This window comes from Macaca mulatta, chromosome 4 (genome assembly GCF_049350105.2).
Source record: "Macaca mulatta isolate MMU2019108-1 chromosome 4, T2T-MMU8v2.0, whole genome shotgun sequence".
Classification (NCBI taxonomy): domain Eukaryota; kingdom Metazoa; phylum Chordata; class Mammalia; order Primates; family Cercopithecidae; genus Macaca; species Macaca mulatta.
In genome coordinates, this window is record NC_133409.1 from 70,353,708 (window position 1) to 70,376,570 (window position 22,863).

The following is a 22,863-nucleotide window of genomic DNA, read 5'->3' on the forward strand; positions in this document are numbered from 1 at the left end:
GTCACCATTTCATGTTATCTGAATTTCAGAACAGCCCTCCGAGGTAGGTGTATGGTTAATCCCAACCTGAAGATGAGAAAATGAAGACTTAGTGAGGTCTGGGTCTCATTCATGGTTACTTAACTTGGATTCTTGACTTAGTAGCCAATACCACATCAGTTGGCTCATCAGAAAAGGGATTGTGAAATCTCTGAAGGTTGGCAGCTGTGGGACTTATCTGGAATCTGGTATTTTATAAGTGAGAGAACTAGGAAGAGGGTAGATAATTTCCCTCCCTCATGCAAACCTGGGTTTTCTACAGGTGTTTTGTTTGTTGCATTTGGTTCAGCAGTAGTTGATACATTTTGTTCTCCCAGTTAATGAGTTTCTGTTTGATATTGCAGCTGGCAGACTTCAGGGAGGTGGTGTCCCAGATGCTAGGCTTGAACCTGACCAGCCTTGCTCTTCCTGATTACGAAATCGTCAAGTGTCTTGAAAGACTGATCCATTCACATCAGCATCACTTTTTTACCTGTGTCTGCCTCAAAGATGTGACTGCTGGGCAAGATAGGCACCCACAAGGCCATTTACAACTTCTTCATTGAACACTGTGTCTCTTGAGAGAGGTGGCCATAAGATGTGGGACACAATTCCCAATTTCACAGATTCCTCATGTCTTTGAGATTTGATCAGTTTGTGAATATTTTATGCTTTGATGATATAGTGAGAATGCATCACTTGCAAGAACAATCTCAAAAGTGTCAGCTTTAGATAAACGCTCAGCGTTAAAAACGCCTATGATTTCATTTACTAGCATTTTAGGATCCAGAAGAATTCCACCAGATTGCATGAGTTAGATTGGGAAATGGGAGTGGGAGATTAACATTGGGGGGTATCTATTTTAAGTCAGGGGCTTTACTGGCCAATTTAGTTCTCATAATAACCATGTAGAGAAGCTGTGACATTTTTATTTTACAACCTTTCTGGGGCTCAGACATGGAGTTACCTATCCAAGGTTGAGGTTGAGTAGTGGTGGAACCAGGATGGACAACTCATTGGCCCGGCCTCAAAGACCATGCCTCTTCTCCTGCTACACAGACTCGGCTTTTCCTGAATCTCTATGATGCTGGTGGGAATTGCTTGCATATAGGGAGAAAAATACCCCTGCCATCAAGAGTTAATATCTAGGCTGGGCACGGTGGTTCACGCCTGTAATCCCAGCACTTTGGGAGGCCAAGGAGGGCATATCATTTGAGGTCAGAAGTTTGAGACCAGCCTGGCCAAGATGGTGAGACCCTGTTTCTACTAAAAATACAAAAAATTAGTCAGGTGTGGTGGTGCGCGCCTGTAATCCAAGCTACTCAGCAGGAAAAGCACTTGAACCCAGGAGACGGAGGCTGCAGTGAGCCAAGATTGTGCCATTGCACTCCAGCCTGGGCAACAGAGTGAGACTACATCTCAAAAAAAAAAAAAAAAAAAAAAAAAAAAGGGTTAATGTGCATAAATGACAGATTTACAGGTGTAAACTATGTGATTTCTTCAAAAAAGCAAAAGCAATATACCTAATTCATTTGGATCAAACTTACATAGGTCTCAGGTCCTGTAAGAAACTTGCCTGTTCTAACTGTTGCTGCCAGATTACATCTGGTGGTAATTGTTAATGTTTCAGCAGGGCCGATCTCAGTCCTTTAAAGTGGAAAGCTTTATTGTGAGCCCAACCTTATAAGATGAAGAAATCCTATACAGTCTTATTCACCAATATATCCAATACACCCACAGCAATGGTACCTTTTTAAGATCAGGATTTTATTATGAATTCCCGTCACTTTCTGTTTTCCATTTAAATTTCTATTTTACAAGTTTTTCAGGGAATCATATTCTTCACTGAGAAAAATGTGTTACTCTTTTGGACAATTTATCTTATTTCTATCATATAAAATGTATTTTTTTTTTATTGACCTTAAAAGAAGCTCTAGCATGAAATTAAAGGAAAGGGGAAAAAATAGATCTGGTGCACCCAAACATTAGGAGAAAATGAAAAATATACAGCCAACCGTTTGTGAGTCATCAAAAAGTCAAAGTCAGCCTGGTCAACATGGCAAAACCCCATCTCTACAAAAATAAGCTCGGTATAGTGGCGTGTGCCTGTAATGCCAGCTACTCAAGAGGCCGAGACATGAGAATTGCTTGAACCCAGGAGGCGGAGGTTTCAATGAGCCGAGATCGTGCCACTGCACTCCAGCCTGGGCAAGAGAGAGAGAGAGAGACCTTGTCTCAAAAAACAAAACAAAAAAAGTCAAAGTCATAATAAGCAAATTATTGGCTTCTTTCTTCTAGACTAAAAGAAATTAAAGAGTTGAAACAATCAATTGCAAGGGCTGAAACTAGATTGGATCTTGGTTTGAATTTTAAAAGAGCATAAAATATTCTTGCAATAATTGTAAAAATTTGAATGCGGACTCAGTCCTAGATTGTATTAAAATATTTTTAATCTTTTAAGCTTGACAAACGCACTGATTGTTATACTTTAAATAACCAAAAATCTGGGAATCCACAGTGCTACAGAAAATAAGTGATAAAATGGGAAAAAATAGTGAAGAACTTCTTTTAGGAAAACTGCCAATAAATGTAGAATGGATGATTCAAAAAAAAAAAAAGATAAAAGAAAGAAAAGGAAAAATCTAAAAGAAAGAAATGAATTTGACACCTACTGGTTGGATGACAGACCACATAGAGGGATAGTGACCAGGCTTTGCTTGTGGAGCGGACATCCCTGCCCGGCTTTCTCCTTTATGTGCACGGACAGTATGAGTAGCATTTTGCATGTGAGTAAACATATCTGCGCAGCCCTGACTGAGGTCGCTAGGCTGGCCAGAGGCAGGACAGGCAGTTTTCCCCACCAACCCCTTTTCACATGCTCCAAAGATGTAGTCGTGGCTGCTATTTTGGATCCAAAATCACCTTGAGTGGAGGAAGTGACTTCACTGGGTCTCTGGAGGCTCTCAGAGCTTGAGTGGCTCTGCTCCACCCTGAATCATGCACCCATAAATGCAGTTATGGGTGGATGTGGGTGTATGAGAGTGGAGATTGTTTTTGTCCTTTCCCTTTGTTTTCATTTTCCAAATATAATCTTTAATAAATTTGATTTTCTTGGGAAATTTATTTTCTACACTATTCAAAGATATTTTAAATAATATTTTCAAAACATGAAATATATTTTTTTCATTTTTGATTTAGTATCATTAATCATATATCAAGATTTATGTAAGAGACTAAAAATGATCCATAGTGGTTAGTACTGTACTTTCTGTTTATTACATGAAATTACATTCCATTTGTCCAAATACATATTTATATAATATTTCCACTGTGTGACTCTAGTGATCTTTAAGTGATCTACAGTGATCTTTAAGATACATAGAAATATGAAATATGTTTGTATATGATCTTTAGGGACTTCTAGTGAAAAGGGTATATGAAATGGGAAAAATAAATTCTGTACATGTATACAGTTCATATACACATTGCTTTTCATTTGGACAAATTGAAAATCTTTTAATAAAGCCATTTGCTTCTTTGTTAAAATGCCAATTGGTTGTTGGGTTTCCCTTTGTGGCAATCATTCCAGAGTTGGCAGGCCAGCTTTGAATTTTTAGGTTAGATTTTGTTCTTCTATAATATCCATGTATATTTTATGTTGTCCAATAAAATGCACTAGTTTGATATGCTTTTTACATAAGGCTTTAAAATATTTAATACTAACTCTTCTATCAAATACACTTGAGTGACAGTGATATTTGCTACTGAGGTGATTATTCTGGTCACTGTCTGTGACATGTAAATAGATGCATAAAACTATCTCAATTAGGGAAAACAATTTAAGCTTGACCCATCTGAAATCTCCAGTTTTACCTTATGGTCTATTTTACAGATGAACAGCAATTGATTCAAGGCTCAGGGGTGGCAGGCTGGAGCTGTTAAAGAAGTCTACTTTACTGATACTGTGATAATACTTACGACTCAGAATTGGAGTCTCATTTTCACTGGGGAAGCATTTCATGGCTATGCAGCCTTTGGCTTGGAAAGTCTCACCCAGTTGATGCAGTAGTGATTTTATCCACATTATTGGACATATGCAGTAGTGATTTTATCCACTTCACTTCGCTTCTCATTAGCAAGTGGGGTCTGTATGCTTCTCTTTCCGCTATGTGCTTCCATACCGTATTCCTCTGCCTTTGTATAAAAGCATGGTTCATTTGAGGCTCCTGCTAGCTGACAGACAGATAACTTTCTTCTAGACCTCTTTGGGGTTACCTACTAAAAACCTATCTATTCTCCCTGCTTAAGACTTTTGCAAGTGGTTCATAAGTGTCTTCACTACTCCCACTGGGTGCTGCCTTCATCTTGGGTAGCTTTAATGCCTGTAAGGCCAACTCATGCAGCATCATATCTTTTCATTTTATTTTTTTTGAGACCGAGTCTCAGTCTGTCACCAGACTGGAGTGCAGTGGTGTGATCTCGGCTCACTGCAACCTCCTCCTCCTGGGTTCAATTGATTCTCCTGCCTCAGCCTCCCCAGCAGCTGGGACTGTAGGCACGTGGCACGATGCCTGGCTAATTTTTGTATTTTTAGTAGAGATGGAGTTTCGCCATGTTGGCCAGGATGGTCTCGATCTCTTGACTTTGTGATTCACCTGCCTTGGCCTCCCAAAGTGCTGGAATTACAGACATAAGCCACCATACCCGGCCTATGTCTTTAGTTCCTTGGCCTTCTCAGTGCTTATACTTTTATCTCCTTTTGTTTCAGTCACTCACATCCTAGATTGCAGCTTATAGTAATCCAATTTAGATTACCTTAAACTGAAAGGAGAATTTTGGGGGCTTGCTTGAAAGATTCAGGGATAGACTAACTTCAGCTTGGTTAGATCCAGGGATTCAGAATTGGTGTCTGGATTCTTTCTGCTTCTATCCATCTCTCATGTTGATTTGATTTTGCTTGTCTTTGCATGTTGGACTTTTTCCTTCCACATATAGGTTCCTCTATGCTACCAGAAGAGATAATCACAAGCAGTTGCATGATTTTTACAACTGATGTGGTCACGTGGCTCACGCCTGTAATCTCAGCACTTTGGAAGGCTGAGAAGGGTGGAATGCTTGAGCTCAGGAGTTCGAGACCATTCTGGGCAAAAATCAGAACAAAACAAACAAACAAACAAAACTGAAAAAACCCCTCACGAGCCGAGAAAAAGAGATACCCCTTGTCTCCAAGTGTCCATGCAAAAAATATTACTGGAGAGCCTGATCATCTCTTCCAGGTCATATACCTATCCTTGAACCAATCACTGTAGCCAGGTGGATGAACTCACTCACCAGCCTGCATCCCATGCCAACCACTGTTAGTGAGGTTGGGGTCGGGTGACGCTCTAGGATTACCTGTTCAACCAGGACCACATATAATGACAGAGGGAAAGTTCCCCAAAGGAAGGGCAGCTGGTCAGACACACGCGCACGCACACACATACACACTTCTGTGACACGTGGCCTGTCAGGACTGTCTAATACCTAGAACTTATGCACCTCTGAAATCATAATTAAAAAGCTCCACAACCTCTTATCCCAAACCTTTATCTCTTACTCCCAAATAGCTGTGCTTTGCGCCTTTGAGCCATTGAGCCATTGCGTTTCCCTGGTCCTCCTATTTTCTCCCTCCCAGTCTTGCCCATCCTCATTCCATCTGGAGCCAGCCTAGATATTAACGTTCATTTCTTCAATCATTCTCCTCCTAACACCTTTAACTCCCTGTTCCCTTGCCCTTCTGTCCTCGACTTTGAATTACTCCCAACTGCCAATGTTTCTGTTGCTTTTCCTGCCCCACTGAATGAAGCTGGAGAAAATCACATGAAATCACAGCTAAGTGGCATCCCAAATTTCATGGTTTTTGATCTCATCTGAGCCTCCTGTTGTAACTGGTAAAGGTGCACTGTTTTCCCTGTTACATGTCTCTGTCATTTTCCAAAATGATTTTTGCAAATATGCCTTTTTCCTTTGAGGCTCTTATCCTATGTCTTCCCTCTTCACCCTGAGCAGACAATCTCATCTCCTATTTCACCCAGCAAATAGAAGCCATTATAGGAAACATCTTCAATATCACATCCTAATACAGCCTTACATGTGTCCACACCCCCCTTACCTCCTTGCCTCTCCCTGTCTCAGCTATTTTCTCTACCTGGGCACTTGCATCGTCAGCAACTTAGCCCCATCAATTGTTTTCCTCTCTTTCGAGTGTTGTCAACCTCATCTTCATAAATGACTTATTTCCATCAGCATTTAAATATGTTCAAATCTCTCTCATCTTAAAGACATCCCTCTCTCTACTCCACAGCAACTTCTCCTCCGAGCCCTACCTCCATCTTCTTCTCCCCAGTTGAGCCCCTTGGAAGTGTCCTGTATATGCTGTCTTTCTGGTCTTACCTTTTACTCATGCCATCATCTGTTCAACCTGGCTTTTGTCTTCGTTCCTCCAGTGTTCTCATTTTTGTGAGCAAATCTTTGTTACTTTTAAAGTGCTTATCTTCAAAGACATGGTATCAACCCAAATGCCCATCAGTGAAAAACTGGATAAATAAAGAAAATGTGGTACATATACACCATGGAATACTATGCAGCCATAAAAAGGAGTGAGATCATGTCCTTTGCAGGGACACGGGTGGAGCTGGAAGCTGTCATCCTCAGCAAACTAACACAGAAACAGAAAACTAAACACTCATGTTGTCACTTATAAATGGAAGCTGAGTGATAACACAAGAGACTCAGTTTGAAGGCACAAGAGGGTTTTCTCTGATATCCTAAGGCTGGGGTAGGTAACCCAACTGGGGGTTTCCATGGCATCTTGTGTGTAGCTAGACCAACACTCATTTACAACAACTTCTCATAGTAGCATCTCGTTTGTGGACAAAGAAACCTTGAGACTTGGAGAAATGAAGGTTACAGCTATCTAAGCTAAAATAGAAATCTACGCTGTGTTACTTCAACGTTCACATGATTCACACCGAGCCATGCTGCCTCCCGTAGGCTTGTTCATCATATGTCTAGTGCTTGGCCCATAGTTGGTGAGCATTTGGTGAATGTCTGACTGAATCAATCAGTTGATGGAATGGGGTTTGAATTGGTGGATTGGATCCTCCTCTCTTTATGGACCAGAACTTTTAACCATTATCTGTATAGAGATTTGAATGGATTCTCGATGCATAATTTATGTAATTATAAAGGGGGCAGGTGACTAATAATGATAATAGCTTACAGATGTATTATAACTCTTACTACAATGTTTTCACATACATTATTTTTTTGATCTCCACAATGATTCTGATAGGGCAGGCATGGTTACTCCTATGAAATAAAGAAAGAAAAAGAGAGAGAGAGAGAGAAAGAGAGAGAGAGAGAGAGAGAATGAATTAGCTGAACTGAGACTAGGCTCCAGGTTTCCTAACTCCTGGTCCCATGAACTTTCCATTTCACAAAGCTATTTTCCCTGCAATCCCTTGGTTAATCTTGTGGTTAATTCTTGACCTAGCAGAAAGTAGGGAAGAGGTAGTATAAAAAATGCCACTACTCAAGTGGTAATGACCAATAAATATAAACGGAGAGATTGCATCCACTGTTGATCTGGAAATTGAAAATAGGGACAAAGCCTGGACTCATGCTCTCTGGCTCCAGACTCACTACGTTTTATTAGAAAATCACGCGTAGCTGGACTATAGCTAAGTGGAAGAGGGGTTTTGTTGTTGCTATCATGCTGAAAGTCATTTACATACTCAGAATACACCTTTCCAGTTTTCCTGTAGGACTGTGAATGTCTTCCCAAGGCATTTAGGAAGCTATAAGCACATGATAAAGAGGAATGCTTGTCTGGGCTCAGCAGCAGATGCCGTGGTGTACCCTAGTCCTTCTGTGGGACTGAAGCACTTGTTCTCCAGCTGCCCAGAGCAAATGGCTCTGACAAACCACACCTGGGTCCCTTCCAAGGTCTTGCCCTTGGATGAAGGGCGCTATCTCATCCTGGGTCGCAGACCCTTTCCAAGGGCAACTCTCATCCAGTGGCTAGCCAGTGAAGGGGTACACAGACCTGGCCCTTTTCCCTCCATGCAGGACCACTCTGAAGGGTCATCTCAGCTTCCTAACCCCTCCTTTCTCATAAGATTGGTGCAGGCCTCTGTTGCAACTGCATGTCAGGGCAGCCACTCCGTCTACCCATCCTGCTCTTACTTTCTTGCAGGTTTAGCTCCTGAGTGTGCAATTCAACTACACTTCTGCATCCAAATTTCCATCTCAGAGTCTTCCAGAAGACCTACAACAGATTCATTCCTTCTCCCTGCAACTGGTGATTTCCATCAGCATTTAAATATGTTCAAATCTCTCTCATCTTAAAGACATCCCTCTCTCTACTCCACAGCAACTTCTCAGCCATTTTTGTGACTTCCGTCGTATGGTTTTATCAATCTGTCAGTCATAAGTATTTTTTGATCACTTGGTGCTAGAGGAGTCACAAAAACCAAACACAACAAAACAAACCCCAAAATATCTGTGTTCAGTTTTCAGCTTCTTTTTAGAATTATCCAATAGAAATGTATAACTGAGCTCAAGTATAATGTTGAGTACCAGAAAAATATTCAGTTTTTTCTTTCCTGTTAATTGCAACAGGGTACGGTACCAGAATAGGTGCTACTCCTAGTAGCTTAAGCAATAAGGGATTTATTTATTTTTATTTTTAATTTTTTTTGAGACGGAGTTTCGCTCTTGTTGCCCAGGCTGGAGTGCAATGGCACGATCGCGGTTCACTGCAGCCTCCACCTTCTGGGTTCAAGTGATTCTCCTGCCTCAGCCTCCCAAGTAGCTGTGATTACTGGCATACACCACTATGCCTGGATAATTTTGTACTTTTAGTAGAGACAGGGTTTCACCATGTTAGTCAGGCTGGTCTCAATCTGCTGACCTCGGATGACCCACCTGCCTCAGCCTCCCAAAGTGCTGGGATTACAGGCATGAGCCATTTCACCTGGCCTAAGAAGGGATTTATTATAGGGTACTAGGTGGCTTACAGAATCATGTGAGGGCTGAAGAAATGAACTTGAGATTGATTTCCATAGAAATTCCCAAAGGCCCACCACAGAACTAAACCATCAAGACAGCTGCTGCTGCTATGTCTAGGTAGATGCAGAATTACATTGATATGACCCTAATCCTGAAGCCACCACTTTCAGGGTGCCTTCCCTCCTACTGCTAATGCTATAACCCTACTGCACCTGCTGCTATCTGGACCATAAAATGTGTGCCTTTTACCCTGCCTCTCAGGAATCATAAACCTAGTGACCATATTCTGCATCCTCTGCTAATGATGCCACAGAAGATCAAGAGCATCCATCAGAAATAGCTGTGGCAGTAGAGGTGTGACCACTGCCAGCATCCACGTCTCACACTTAGGCATCGAATGGCTAAATCCAAATCACATCTGGAATCCTTTCTCAAGGGATTCCTGGAATCTTAACATTCAGCTTCCCAATGATGGAGGTACAGAAAGGCATGCTGCAAGAGTGTTTTCCAAACGTTCTGACATATTCTACTGTAGAATTCATTTTCCTCACACATCCATACAGTCACATACACGTCTACCTGAAACAAAAGATTCACAAGACAGTGTGAGACTCCCTGATGGTTTTGATTATAGTCTATGCTGAGGAGTGCTATGCTATTCTATGCTATTTCATTCCCTTAAGAAATGCTGGTCTTGACCCACTAAGTTGGTTTCATGATGGACTAATGGATGATAACTGGCAGTTTGGTAAAACACTTCACGACAAGAAGGGAGAAATGGATGTTGAGTGCCAATCCACAATATCGACAATACTATTTTATACTGTTCCTTCCCCTGTCCTGAATTGACAGAAAGAATTCAAGGCTGCTCGCAGAAGGGACTTAGTGAAACGATAAACTGCATAGTGAACTGAGGATCAGAAGTGGCTTCTAGTCCATGGAGCAGCAGTTTATTTATTTGTAAATGAGAGCATTGTGAATAGTTCTGTGTTGTAATGACCGGATTGACACCTACCTAGCAGGAAAACTGAGGGAAAGGGTGACCAGTCTGTACCTTGTACCTTTTACTAGAGGATGGATTAAGCCCACGATGGCGTTTTGATGGCAAATGTACTATGGTGTGCCTTTAGAAACAACTGTTGTACTCCTGAAAAATATCAGTTGGCTTTAGTCCAGTTCCTGGTTTTGCATGTAGGTGTAAAACTAATGATTCATTCTGAGAGCATGGGGGTATATATTGAATGTGAAAAGCATGACTTGTTCACCTGCCCTGTGTTTGAAAAACAATTGTTAATTACACTGTTAACATTTGTTAAGAATTTAATTTCTTCATATAGAGCTTTTAGATAAAAGCTTATGTTTACCAATGATGGGGGCCTTCAATGAGAACTTTTTTCCTAATGCAGTGCTGGTTGGAAGGTAATTGGTTTTAACAAAAGAAAAGCCCATCAGGCAGGCAGAACAAAGGAACGTTTAACAAATGTCTCATCTGTGCCAAATGGTACACCAAGCATTTCCATACACAATCACTCGTGTAATCCTTACAATAGTTCTTAATGAAGAAATTTTGATTTTCCTTTTTGCGGATGAGGGGGAAAGGCTTACAGAGATTAAAAGGGATTCACCCAAGGTCATTAAACTAGAAAGTGAAAGCATAGAATTCACATTCAATTTTGGATGACTCACAGCTCCTACTTTTCCTACTGTTCCGGGATGTCTCTCTTGCTTTCATTATTTGTTCAAGGAGAATATAAGTGAAAGCAAAATCCCTCAACACAAACTTTATTAGCAAGACGGTAATTTTTATCTTTTGGAGAAAGGAGACCTAATGGGTCCTTCAGCTGCCCATTTCATCTCTTCCTTAGCCATATTTTCCTCTTTTTAGGACCCTGATATCTAAAAGCAATAGAGAATGGAACAGCTGATTTGTGGGCATTATTTTGGTTTCATATCTGTTATGGTTTTCTTTTGGTTGTGATTGTGTTTAAGGAAACTGGAAGAATTTGTGTTAAGGGTAGAATACGTTTCCCCAAAGTTCAGATGTTGAAGTCCTAACCTAGATGCGATGGTATTGGAAGGTGGGGCCTTTTGAAGGTAATTAGGTTTAGAGGAAGTCGTTAGGAAGGAGCCCACATGATGGAATTAGTGCCCTTATAAGAAGAGGAAGAGACCAGAGAGCTTGCGCTCTCTCTACTGTGAGGAGACAACAAGAAGGCGTCTATGTCTCTGCACACCAGGAAGAGAGAGTACCAGAACCCAACCACGCTGGCACCTTGACTTCCGACTTCCAGCCTCCAACACAGTAAGAAGAAAATTTCTGTTGTTTAAACCACTCTTTCTATAGTATTTTGTTATGGCAGCCTGAGCTAGGACGGTAACATAAAACACTTCCCTAAACACCTCTGTAAACTTAACCCAATGGACTGTCATGTTTGTGGCACTTTGATTGTGTATGGTTGTAGCAATGTGAAAAATGCCAAACTTGCAAAATACGTGAAAAAGATCTGCAAAACGTTCACGCCTCTTGAAACACTGGACTCTTAATACTTGTTTTTGAATTTTTTCTCTTTTAGCAAAAATACACAAAATTAAGTAAAATATTAGGACTAAAAGGAACCCAATTCACTGTGATTCTTTACCCATGCAATCTGGTTACCCTCAGTGCAGAGGTTGAGCTGACATTTGTACCTACTGACAGGATGTAATTTGTGACTTTGGGGAACATGGTTGCATACTTTTGAGAATCACTTTTTTTAAGGCTAAGTAGCTTATTGAAAATCTTGTTGTTTTTTGATGATTTCTTATATGTAAGCCAGTGTATAGTCTGCATGGTTGTGCTGACAGTCCTTAAAGCTGGCAATGGTGTCCTTCACAGAGATGATAGAATCCTCTATGTGCTTCTTTCAGGGTGTGTGATGAGTTACAAGAAAGTGGCAGAGTTTCCAAAGCAGTTCTGCAAACCACTTCGTCATAATCTTCATGATAATAGTTAACATTTATTTATGCACCAGGGACTGTGTTGAGCACTTTGTAAGCTTTAGGTAATTTAATCTTCCCCTAACCATAATCTTAATGATAATAGTTACCATTTATTTATGCACCAGAGGCTGTGTTGAGCACACTGTAAGCTCTATGTAATTGAATCTTCCGCCAACTCACCACTGGCTGGTCTGACCCTGCTGTGCTCTCTCTCCCGTGCTATTCTGCCTCTTCTTTGGAGGGGCCCATTGTCAGGCCTGAAACTGGGTATCTGACCAGGTTGTGCCCTGTCCTACATGGGAGTGGGAACTGCTGTGTACCTAGGTGTCCGCCACTGACTCAGAAGTCCAGGTGAGTTGGCCGAGGAGGAAAGACATCTGCCAAAGCAGATAGCTTTGTGTTTGTGGGAGCTCAGTCCGACTTCCTGGTTTGGGGATCAAGCTGATTGGCTTCAATTGAATGTTAAAGCTGAATTTTTAAAGCCATGCCACTTTCACTACAGTGGGGATCTCTATGCCATTCTGCTTAGGAGTCTGATAACATAGGTATTAAGGGCATGGAATTTCTAGGTGTACTCACTGGTCTGTAATCTGAACCCCACTTTGGCTGTTTACTTCTACTCCTGGGCTTTGGTTCTCTCATCTAGAAAATGAAGGTTAACAATGGTCCTAATCTCCTATAGTTGGTCGGAGGGGTAAGTAAATCATAGATATGAAGTTTCATCCTGTGCCCAGCATATTATCATATCAATATGTGTAAGTTATTATTAATATTAATATGAGGCCCTTAATAGGTCCAATCATCCGGTGTTCATATTTAATGGTTTTACTTCTAGACTAAATCACTGTAATCAAATACTTATCTTTTCCTCCCTCTGGGATGGTCTTCAGTGAGTCATACCTTCCCGTATTGATGACCTTTTGCAATCCTTCCCTGACCCACACCGACTCTGGGCTTGGCCAATTGGGCAATGGGACATTGGCAAATGTGCTGTAGGCAGAGGCTTGGTAAGCCCTTGCACACTGGGGCTTGCCCTGTGGGATGCAGATGCCATGCAAGAAGAGAAGAGCGGGCTAGTCTTCTTGGAGAGAGATCCTAAGACCACATGCAGAAAGAGGCTGGTCATCCCAGCATCCCATTGGAGCCCATCCCTGAGCCAATTTTTCAGCTGAATGCAACCGCATAAGGGACTCCAGTTACGAACAGAACTGCCTGGTCAACCCACAGGATCATGACAAACAATGCATTATTGTTGTTTTAAGCCACTGACTTTTTGGGGTGGTTTGCTATGTAGCAATAGATGGCTGAAACACCCTCCATAAAATAGTGTGAGACATAACTTTATACCAAAATAAAAAGAAAGCATGGATGCTATCATCCCAATGGCAAATGAACAGTTGTGGGAAAACAGAGCTTTTCAAAAGCTCAGAGTAGCACATGTGCATCAGAGGCCCATGCGTTGTTGCCAGGAAGTCCGTCAGAAGAAACCTAGGGAGTTTTCAGGAGTCCTGGCTGGTGGGAAAGCCAGCACTGTGGCTGTTGGCCTGTGGAAATGTGAAGAAAGACAGAAAAGAAAGAAAGAAAGAAAGAAAGAAAGAAAGAAAGAAAGAAAGAAAGAAAGAAAGAAAGAAAGAAAGAAAGAAAGAAAGAAAAAAAGAAGAAAAGAAGAAAAGGAAAGAAGGAAAGAAGGAAAGGAAGAAAGGAAGAAAGAGAAAGAAAGAAAGAAAAAGAAAGAAAAAGAAAGAAAGAAAAAGAAAGAAAGAAAGAAAGAGACAGAAAGAACCCACAGGCACTCCAACCGCTTCACCACAATAATTGCAACTCTTACTTCTATTTGCCAGCAAAACTAGTGTTTACAAGAGAAAAACAAGACAAATTATATTTTTAGCAATAAATGTTTTATTTGGAAAATGTCAGTGCCAGTTGCACCCTAATGGTGTTTTTTTTCCAAAACATGTGGTTAGTAAGAAGAGTGGAGTAGGGATTCAGGTTATTTTAAGAGAGCTCTGAGGAGCTTGACTAGACACTATTAAACCGGATTGTATTTGAAGGGATGTGGGCCTGTTTGCACTGTAGCTGCTGAATACATGTGACATGAAGCATCTTCTTGCTTTGTGGGATGGCTTTGGTACATGCACCAGCACTGCTGTGTCCCACTGACTCAACTTCCCTTTCCTGAATCGCTTTTGGTTCATTGCATTAGATGAAATGAATTGAGTAGTTTGGACATTGGAGAGGATTATAAATCTTCAAGGAAAAATACATTTAATACATGATTAGAGGATAGAATAGATTAAAAAATCAATTTGGAATGAGCAGTTTTAAAAAAAATAAACTTTATAGCTTGGAGCAGATTTTGGTTCAGAGCAAAACCAAGTGAAATACAGAGATCTCCCTCACACTCCCTCCCTCCACGTATGCACAGCCTCTCCTATCAAAACCCTGCACCAGAGTGGCACATTTGTGACAACTGATGGACCTACAGTGACACACCGAAGTGCGTAGCTTACATTAGGGTTCACTTGTAATGTTGGACATTCTGTGAGTTTTGGCAAATGTATCATAACATGTATCCACCATTATAGTATCACACAGAGTAGTGTCACTGCCCTAAAAATTCTTTGTGCTCTGCCTCATCATCCTTCTCCCCCTCCTACCCCTGGCAACCAGTGATCCTTTTACTCTCCACAGTTTTGCCTTTTAAAGAACGTCATGTAGTTGGAATCCCACAGTATGTGGCTTTTTCACATTGACTTCTTTCCCTTAGCAAGACGCATTTAAGGTTCCTCCATGTCTTTTCATGGCTTGGATGCTCATTTCTTTTTAAGACTGAATCGTATTCAATTGTCTGGATGCACCGCCATTTATTTATCCGTTTACCCACGTAGGATATGGAGGAACCTACGTGGTGCTTCCAAAATTAGGCAATTACAAATAAAACTGCTTTAAACATTTTTGTTCCTTTTTTTGTGTGGACACAATTTTCAATTCATGTGGGTAAATACAGAAGCATGACTACTGGATCGTATGGTAAGAGTGTATTTAGTTTTGTAAGAAACTGCCGAACAGTCTCCTAAAGGGACATTTCCGCCAGCAATGAATGAGAGTTCTTGTTGCTCCACATCCTTGCCAGCATTTGGTGTTGCTTTCGACTTTGATCATTCTAATAGGTATGTATTTGTATCTCATTATTGCTTTAATTTTCAATTTCCTAATGACATATGACGTTGAGCATCTTTCTATATGCTTAACTGCCATCTGTATATCTTCTCTGGCAAAGTGTCTGTTCAGATCTTTTGCTCATTTTAAAATTAGATTGTTCATTTTCTTATTGTTGACTTTTAAGAGTTCTTTGTATATTTTGGATAGTGGTCCATTATCAGATATGCCTTCTGCAAATATTTCCTCCTAGAACAGTTTTTTAGGTAATAATGTTTGAGAGATTTAAATTAATCTTAGCATTGTGTAAATAAAAAACAAATTTAAAAAATAAACAGAAATATATTAGCTACCATGATCAAATGTTTGAGAAAGAATTATTAAATTATCGATGCTTTAATAAATCTGTTTTTTATGTGAGGGAGAGAATATAACAAAATTTCTTCGTGAGTTGCAAAATTGTAGTTAAGAAAATTACCAAAGAATACATAATCTAAATAAAGGCTGAGAAATAGGGAAAGTCTGTAGAGAGGGGAACCTGTTGATGGATTCCCATTGTTGTCCTTCTGTCTTACTGTATTATGGTTATTTGTGTATCTGTTCCTTACTAGCCTGTGAGTTCCTAAGATATAGTGTCTTCCTAATATTTGAAACTTGGCTGCACCTGGGATGAGACATAGTAGACCCTCAACAAATGTTTCTTGAATGAATAAATATATGAATGGCTGCATACCAATTTAAAAATATTCTCAAATTTCTATGCAATTGGATTTGTCGGACACAATCTTAAGTGTTGTTAGATGACCAGCTCGTGGCACTAACACATTTGGGGCCATATTACGTAGCAGTCAATAGCTTGGGCTTTGAAATCAGAGAGATTTAGCCCTAAGTTCTGGTTCACCATTGTCAAGCTGTGTGATCTTGGGCAAAGTAGCTTTCTAAATCTCCTGTTTATCAGCAGTAAAATGGGAGCAAAATAATGCCTGTCTCATGGGGTACAGTAGTTGTAAGGGTTAAAAAAATACAAGTGAAAACTGCTTGGCTATGGTAAGGGTTCAACAAATGTTTGCCAGTATTACATCAAACAAATGCACAAACAATAAAGTCGTGTTTGCATAAACCAAGGGAGGAATGCCAGTTCTCCCTGGCAGAGACGGACTGACCCTTGGAATCAAGAGGCACTGTTAGAGTAAGACTATGGTGCTAAGAAACAGGAGTGAGCTATGCCTTGGTCCAGGTGCACTGGGCTACTGTATCTTTCTGCTGATATTCTCTCTCTGTACTGTGGTTGGCCTTTGGCCAAGGACACTTGCACTTAAGGGTTCCTGGTGGGACAGGCATATTTTGAGCATACCCAGGGTAGGGTGGGTAAAGGAACAAGACTATGGGTTGGCTTCAATCCCAGATGGCCACCTGTAGGAGTGACCACTATTCCTTATAGACCCTACACCAGGCTTCAGTGGAAGCTAAATCACCAACTCCTGGCATTTGAATTGATTCAAATCAGTGATCCATCTCTTAGTTTGCTCTTAGTTTGCTAGCTATAGCCATAAAACCCACACACTAAGAAAACATTGTTGCTTACATGATTCAGTCCTGCTCCAAGTTTGCTCTATGGTCTAATATGGAAGAGAGTGCTAAGGCTGACAAGATGTTAACTATGAGTTATTAATGTTTTCAGGGGAAGTCAAAACATGGACTCTTGCTGCTATTAGGAATTGATGTGCACCTCATAATATTAAAAGCCTTCACTAAAGAGATATCAGGAGCAGATGGATTGTGAAGGCAGATAAATAAACTATCTCATCTTCAGTAAATGCGACCCATGAAAGTGAGGCTGCTTGAGTAGAAAAGAATTGTCATATGGCCTAGATGAGGTTTTGTTCTAGGCATGGTCTTCTCATAATGTTTTATCTAATTATGAGTCTCAAGGACAGAGACATCTACCACATTCAAAGAATGACAGCTCGGTTCTCACAACTCCTCATGACCAGTCATTTCCTTTTGTAAAACTTGCTTGGAAAACACAGCAAATTCTTCTATCTGATGCTTAGTCTGGGTGACACTGACAGCAAATTACAAACCATAGTGTAATGTGTACTTTGATACATCTGGACAAATACTGAAAAAAAAAATATATATATATTTATTATATATATATATATATGGTTTCTCGTCGATCTATCTATCTATATCTGTCATCTATTTATCTGTCTATCTTCACTGAGCCATCTCTTATTATTGAAAGTTTATTGGAAGTAGGTGCTCTATGTATTCTTTAAAAAAAATTTTTTTTTTTTTTTTTTGAGATGGAGTTTTGCTCTTGTTGCCCAGGCTGGAGTGCGATGGTGTAATCTCAACTCACTGCAACCTCCGCTTCCTGGGTTCAAGCGATTCGCCTGCCTCAGCCTCCTGAGTAGCTGGGACTACAGGTGCCCACCACCACGCCCAGCTAATTTTTGTATTTTTAGTAGAGACGGGGTTTCACCATGTTGTCCAGGCTGGTCTCTAACTCCTGACCTCGGGTGATCCACTCGCCTGGGCCTCCCAAAGTGCTGGGATTACAAGCATTAGCCACTGTGCCTGGCCTATGTATTCTTTTCTGATAACTGAGCAGGTATTTTCTGTTGAATTAGTAGAATAAGAACACCCAGATAATACAATTTCTTTGCAACCTTCATCTTTGAAGGAGTTTATAGATTGTGCATACATAAGATGTGCACTATTTGTGAACCCTCAAATATTTATTACCCAATAGACCATAGGGAGGAAGAAGAGAGTTACTACCACTTCAACTTAAAACACACATGCACACACATGTACACACACACACACTTCATGGAAAAGATATATGAATAGGTTCTTCTTGTGAATATTAACAAAAAATGAGGTAAAGTGAAATCACTAGCCTTATTCAATTTTCCATCCATGTGAGAAAATTAGTTTCTCTACTAACAATTGATATCAAACATCAACAGTTAAATGTTTCACTCAGGCTGCTGTGGAGCCCTGGAGCTGAAGTCTCTTGTCAGAGGAGTCCTATGTCTTGCAGGAATGGATCCATGTGAACAGCCTTGCTGTGCTTAGTCATTGGCTTGAAGCAGCCCCTGGGCAGCATGGCCTTGGGGTGAACACAGGAGTGCTTTCGATGGTCAGGGTGTCTGTCTATTATACTCCTACAGCAAAAGATCTGAGTGGTGTATTCTCTCTCTCTCTCTGTTTCTCTCTGTCTCTCTGTCTCTCTCTCTCTCTCTTCCTTCCTTCCTTCCTTCCTTCCTTCCTTCCTTCCTTCCTTCCTTCCTTCCTTCTTCCTTTCTTTTCTTTTCTTTTTTTTTTTCTGAGACAGAGTCTTGCTCTATCGCCCAGGCTGGAGTACAGTGGCATAATCTTGGCTCACTGCAATCTCCACCTCCCAGGTTCAAGCGATTCTCCTGCCTCAGGCTCTCGAGTAGCTGGGATTACAGGCGAGCGCCACCACACCTGGCTAATTTTTGTATTTTTAGTAGAGACAGGGTTTCACCATGTTAGCCAGGCTGGTCTTGAACTCCTGACCTCGTGATCCACCCGCCTTGGCCTCCCAAAGTGCTGGGATTACAGGCATGAGCCACCGTGTCCGGCTTGAGTGGTGCATTTTTATGGCCACCACTTGTATTCATTGATCATTGTATTTCTTCTGTAGTACAGGAGTTGGCAAACTTCTGTAAACTAACAGATAGTTATTATTTTAGGCTTTACAGGTCTGTCACAACTACTCAATTCTGCCCTTGTAGCAGTAAAGCAGCCATAGAGTATATGCAGATGACTGAGAGTGTGTTCCAATCTTCACAAAAGCAGGCAATAACCAACTATGCTGTTGTTTCCTGACCCCGGGACTAGGAGATGCCTGTTTATAGCACCTGTCTCTTGAGAATTGGTTGTAGAATTTACCTACAAAATTATGTGGACCCTGTGCTTTTTTTTTTAGGAGCTAGACTTTGACTAATATTCTAACTTATTCTGTGGTTAACTGGTATATTTAAGTTTATTTATTCTTGTGCTAATATTGAAATTCATATTGTTTTTAGAAATTCAACCATATTATGTAGATTTTATGTTTCTTGCTACCAATTTTTACCTGGTCTACCCTTATTTTCAAAATCTCTGTATTTTTCACCTTTTTAAATCATACATTTTAAATGTTGATGGCTTATTTTGGATGATGTATGTAATTTTTTAAAAAGCCTCTATTACAAATAAACATAAATAAAACAAATATATAGAACTCAAGGTTATATCAATTCGTATGTCTAAATCTTGATGTTCTGTGAATGAGGAAAAGCAATGCCAGCTATGATGACATGTGATCAGTTTACAATAGTTAGTCATATTTGTGAATATTTTTCTTTTTAAAAGCCATACATAAATAAGTCATTTACTGAGTCAAAATATCCTTCTGCCATCTGGATTCATGTTTGTTGTTGTTTAGATTACTGGGGTTGCTAATAGTGGCTAAGCACCTAGATTCCGGAGCTAGAGGGCTTGTATGTCAATCTTAAATCCTACACACACTAGCATTGTAAACTAGAGTAAATTAACTAACTGCTCTGCCCCATGTCCTTATTCGGAAAATGGAGCCAATAATAGTACCTACTGTGCAATATTATGACAATTAAATTAGTTAATTTAAGTGAAGAACTTACAATAGTGTCTAGTGCACATAAGTGCTACCAATTGTTAGTGTAAGTATTCTTAGTGTCACTTGCTTATGTGCTTGATTTGTTCTGTAGCTCTGGTTGTAAAGGTTTTACTCTTTGTGCTTTGGTTTCCTTGAGTCTGTCTGATGAATTTTATATAATCACTTTACTTTTTGTAAGATTCTTTTGTGAAGTTCAGAAAATGATGGTTCTTGACTGTGTCAACACCAGAGATTACTGTGATATCTGTTGCTTCACCCTCAGAATCTTGGGAGAAGCAGGCTGAACAATGAGGGAATCATCCATGACACCCACTGTCCCAGTGACCATCTTTGGCTCCATCTCTTTGTGTCCTTTTACAATCATCAAGATATTGTGATCTTGATTTCAATTCTTGTGGATACATATCCTGAAGTGGGAAGGCTGGGTTACAGGGTAGTAAGGGATATCTGCACTTCCATGTTTATAGCAGCACTATTCACAGTGGCCAAGATATGAAATGTGGTATATACATACAATGGAGTATTATGCAGCCTTGAAAAAGAAAGGAATTCTGCAATATGGCATGACGTTGATGGACCTTTAGGACATTATGCTAAATGAAATAAGCCAGTCAAAGAAAGACAAATACTGCATGATTCCACTTACATAAGATACCTGAAATAGTCACATTCATAGAATCAAAGAGAGAAATGGTGGTTTCCAGGGGCTGGAGGCAAAGGGAAACAGGGAGTTACTAAGAAATGGGCATAATGTTCCAGTTAAACAAGATGAATAAACTCAGAGGTTTGGTATACAACATTCTACTTAGAGGTGACAATGTACGGTGCACTTAAAACTTTATTAAGTGGATAGATCTCATGTTAAATGTTCTTACTACGTTAAGAGAAAACAAACAAACAAAAGATACCGTAGTGTTGGAGAATTCTCACAATGGCTGAATTGGTCTCCACCGAGCCTGGTGGCAAAAGCAGACAGGGGAGGCTCCTCTCTCGGATCAGTTTTGTAGAGTTGAGGGAGGGGCATCTCGAATGAACATAATACTTGGGGAGAGTGTTGTAGTTAGTGGATGGAAAACAAAAGCAAGTCGTCAAGAGTGCCTCCTGCTATGTTTATGCCTATTTTACTGTCCTTTTCGAAGAAAAGCTTCAAGTTTAATTGATCAACAATTTTTGAATTTTTCTTTAGTTGTGTTTTCAAATTTATTGGTTTCTGCATTTCTATTTATTCGTTCCTTTGTTACACTTTTTGGGGGAGGCTTATTTTGTGGTTCTTTAATTTCTTGAGTTGAAAGTTTATCTCATTTATTTATAGTCTTGGTGGTTTTTCATGAATATATTTAAGGCTCTGAATTTTTTCTCTGGATACTGCTTTAGTGGTGTTGCACTAGTTTTTTTTTAAACCCCCTTGTTTTTGGTTTATCAACAGCCTTTTCAACATAATTCAATGCTTATAACACTGTCTACATATTGTTTTTAAAATGGTTTTGAAGATTAGTTTTTTAAAAACTAATTTCTTTTTTTTGTTTGTTTATTTTTGAGACAGGGTCTTGCTCCGTTGCCCAGGCTGGAGTGCAGTGGTGTGATCATGGCTCACTGCAGCCTTGATTCCCTGGCCTCAGGTGATTCTCCCATCTCAGCCTCCAGAGTAGCTGGGACTACAGAAATGTGCCACTTTGCCTGGCTAATTTTTATATTTTTTTGTATTTTTGTTGTTACTGTTGTTGTAGAGATGAGGTTTCACCATGTTGCCCATGCTGATCTTGAACTCCTGTGCTTAAGCCATCCTCCCAAAGTGCTGGTATTATAGGTGTCAGCTACCATACCTGGCTGAAAACTAATTTAAAACAACATCATTATGGAGATACAATTTACACTGCTTACAACTCATTAATTAAAAGTGTGCATTTTCATGTTCTTAAAAGTATATTAAAAAAGTTTGTAACCATCAACACAATTTCATTTTAGAATGCTTTTGTCCTCTCTAAAAGAAACCCATCCTTTTCCTCCCACAACTTTCCCTACCTTTATGTATTTGCCTATTCTAGAATTTTTGTATAAATGGAATCATACAATATGTCACCTTTTGTGACTGGCTGCTTTCACTTAGCATAATTTTTTGAAGTTCATCCATATTGTAGTGCTTCAGTCCTTGTTATGGGGGAATAAAATTCCATTGTATGGATATACTATATTTAAAAAATCTATTTGTTATCGGTAAACATTAGAGCTGTTTCTACTTTTTGGTTATTATGAGTAATGCTGCTAAAAACATTGTATACAAGTTCTTGTGTGAATGTATGCTTTTATTTATCTTGTTTATATACCTAGGAGTGGAATTGTTAGGTCACATAGTAATGCTATGTTTACCTTTTGAGACATTACAAAACTTTTTTCCAAAGCAGCTGCACCATTATAAATTCCCACCAGCAATGCATGAGGATTCATTTTCTCCACATCGCTGTCAACATTTCTTACTGTCTGGAGCCAGCCTAGTGGGTGTAAAGTGGTATTTCACTGTAGTTCTGATTTGCATGTCTCTAATGACTAATAATGTTGAGTGTACTTTCATGTGCTCACTGGCCATTTGTACATCTTCTTTGGAAATATATCTGTTCACCCCTTTTGCCCATTTTAAATGTTGTATTATTTTTCTTTTTATTATAGCATTGTAAGAGCTCTTTATATCTTCTAGATGCAAATCTTTTATCAGATATATGTTTTGCAAATATTTTCTACGGTTCTGTGTGTTATCTTTCATTTTTTAAATAATATTTTGTGAAGCCAGAAGTTTTAATTTTGATGAAGTCTAAATTATCATTATTCTTTGTTTTGTTGTTTGTACTTTTGGTGTCATAGCTAAGAAACAATTGCCTAATCCAATGTCATGAAGATTTATGTCCCTTTCTCCCTTCCTTCCTTCAATTCTTTCTCTCTCTCTCTTTCTTTCTTTCTTTCTTTCTTTCTTTCTTTCTTTCTTTCTT

General features: G+C 39.8%; 1 protein-coding gene across 1 annotated transcript in view; it reads left to right on the forward strand.

The window, feature by feature from the left end:
- CCDC170 (coiled-coil domain containing 170) overlaps positions 1–1,468 on the forward strand; it is an 89,574-nt gene extending 88,106 nt beyond the window's left edge. Inside the window, exon 11 of the mRNA XM_078001035.1 lies at positions 384–1,468. Within this exon, the coding sequence (XP_077857161.1) occupies positions 384–584 (201 nt within the window). The 3' untranslated portion in view covers positions 585–1,468. The remainder of the gene's footprint in view (positions 1–383) is intronic.
- The last annotated feature ends 21,395 nt before the right edge of the window (positions 1,469–22,863 follow it).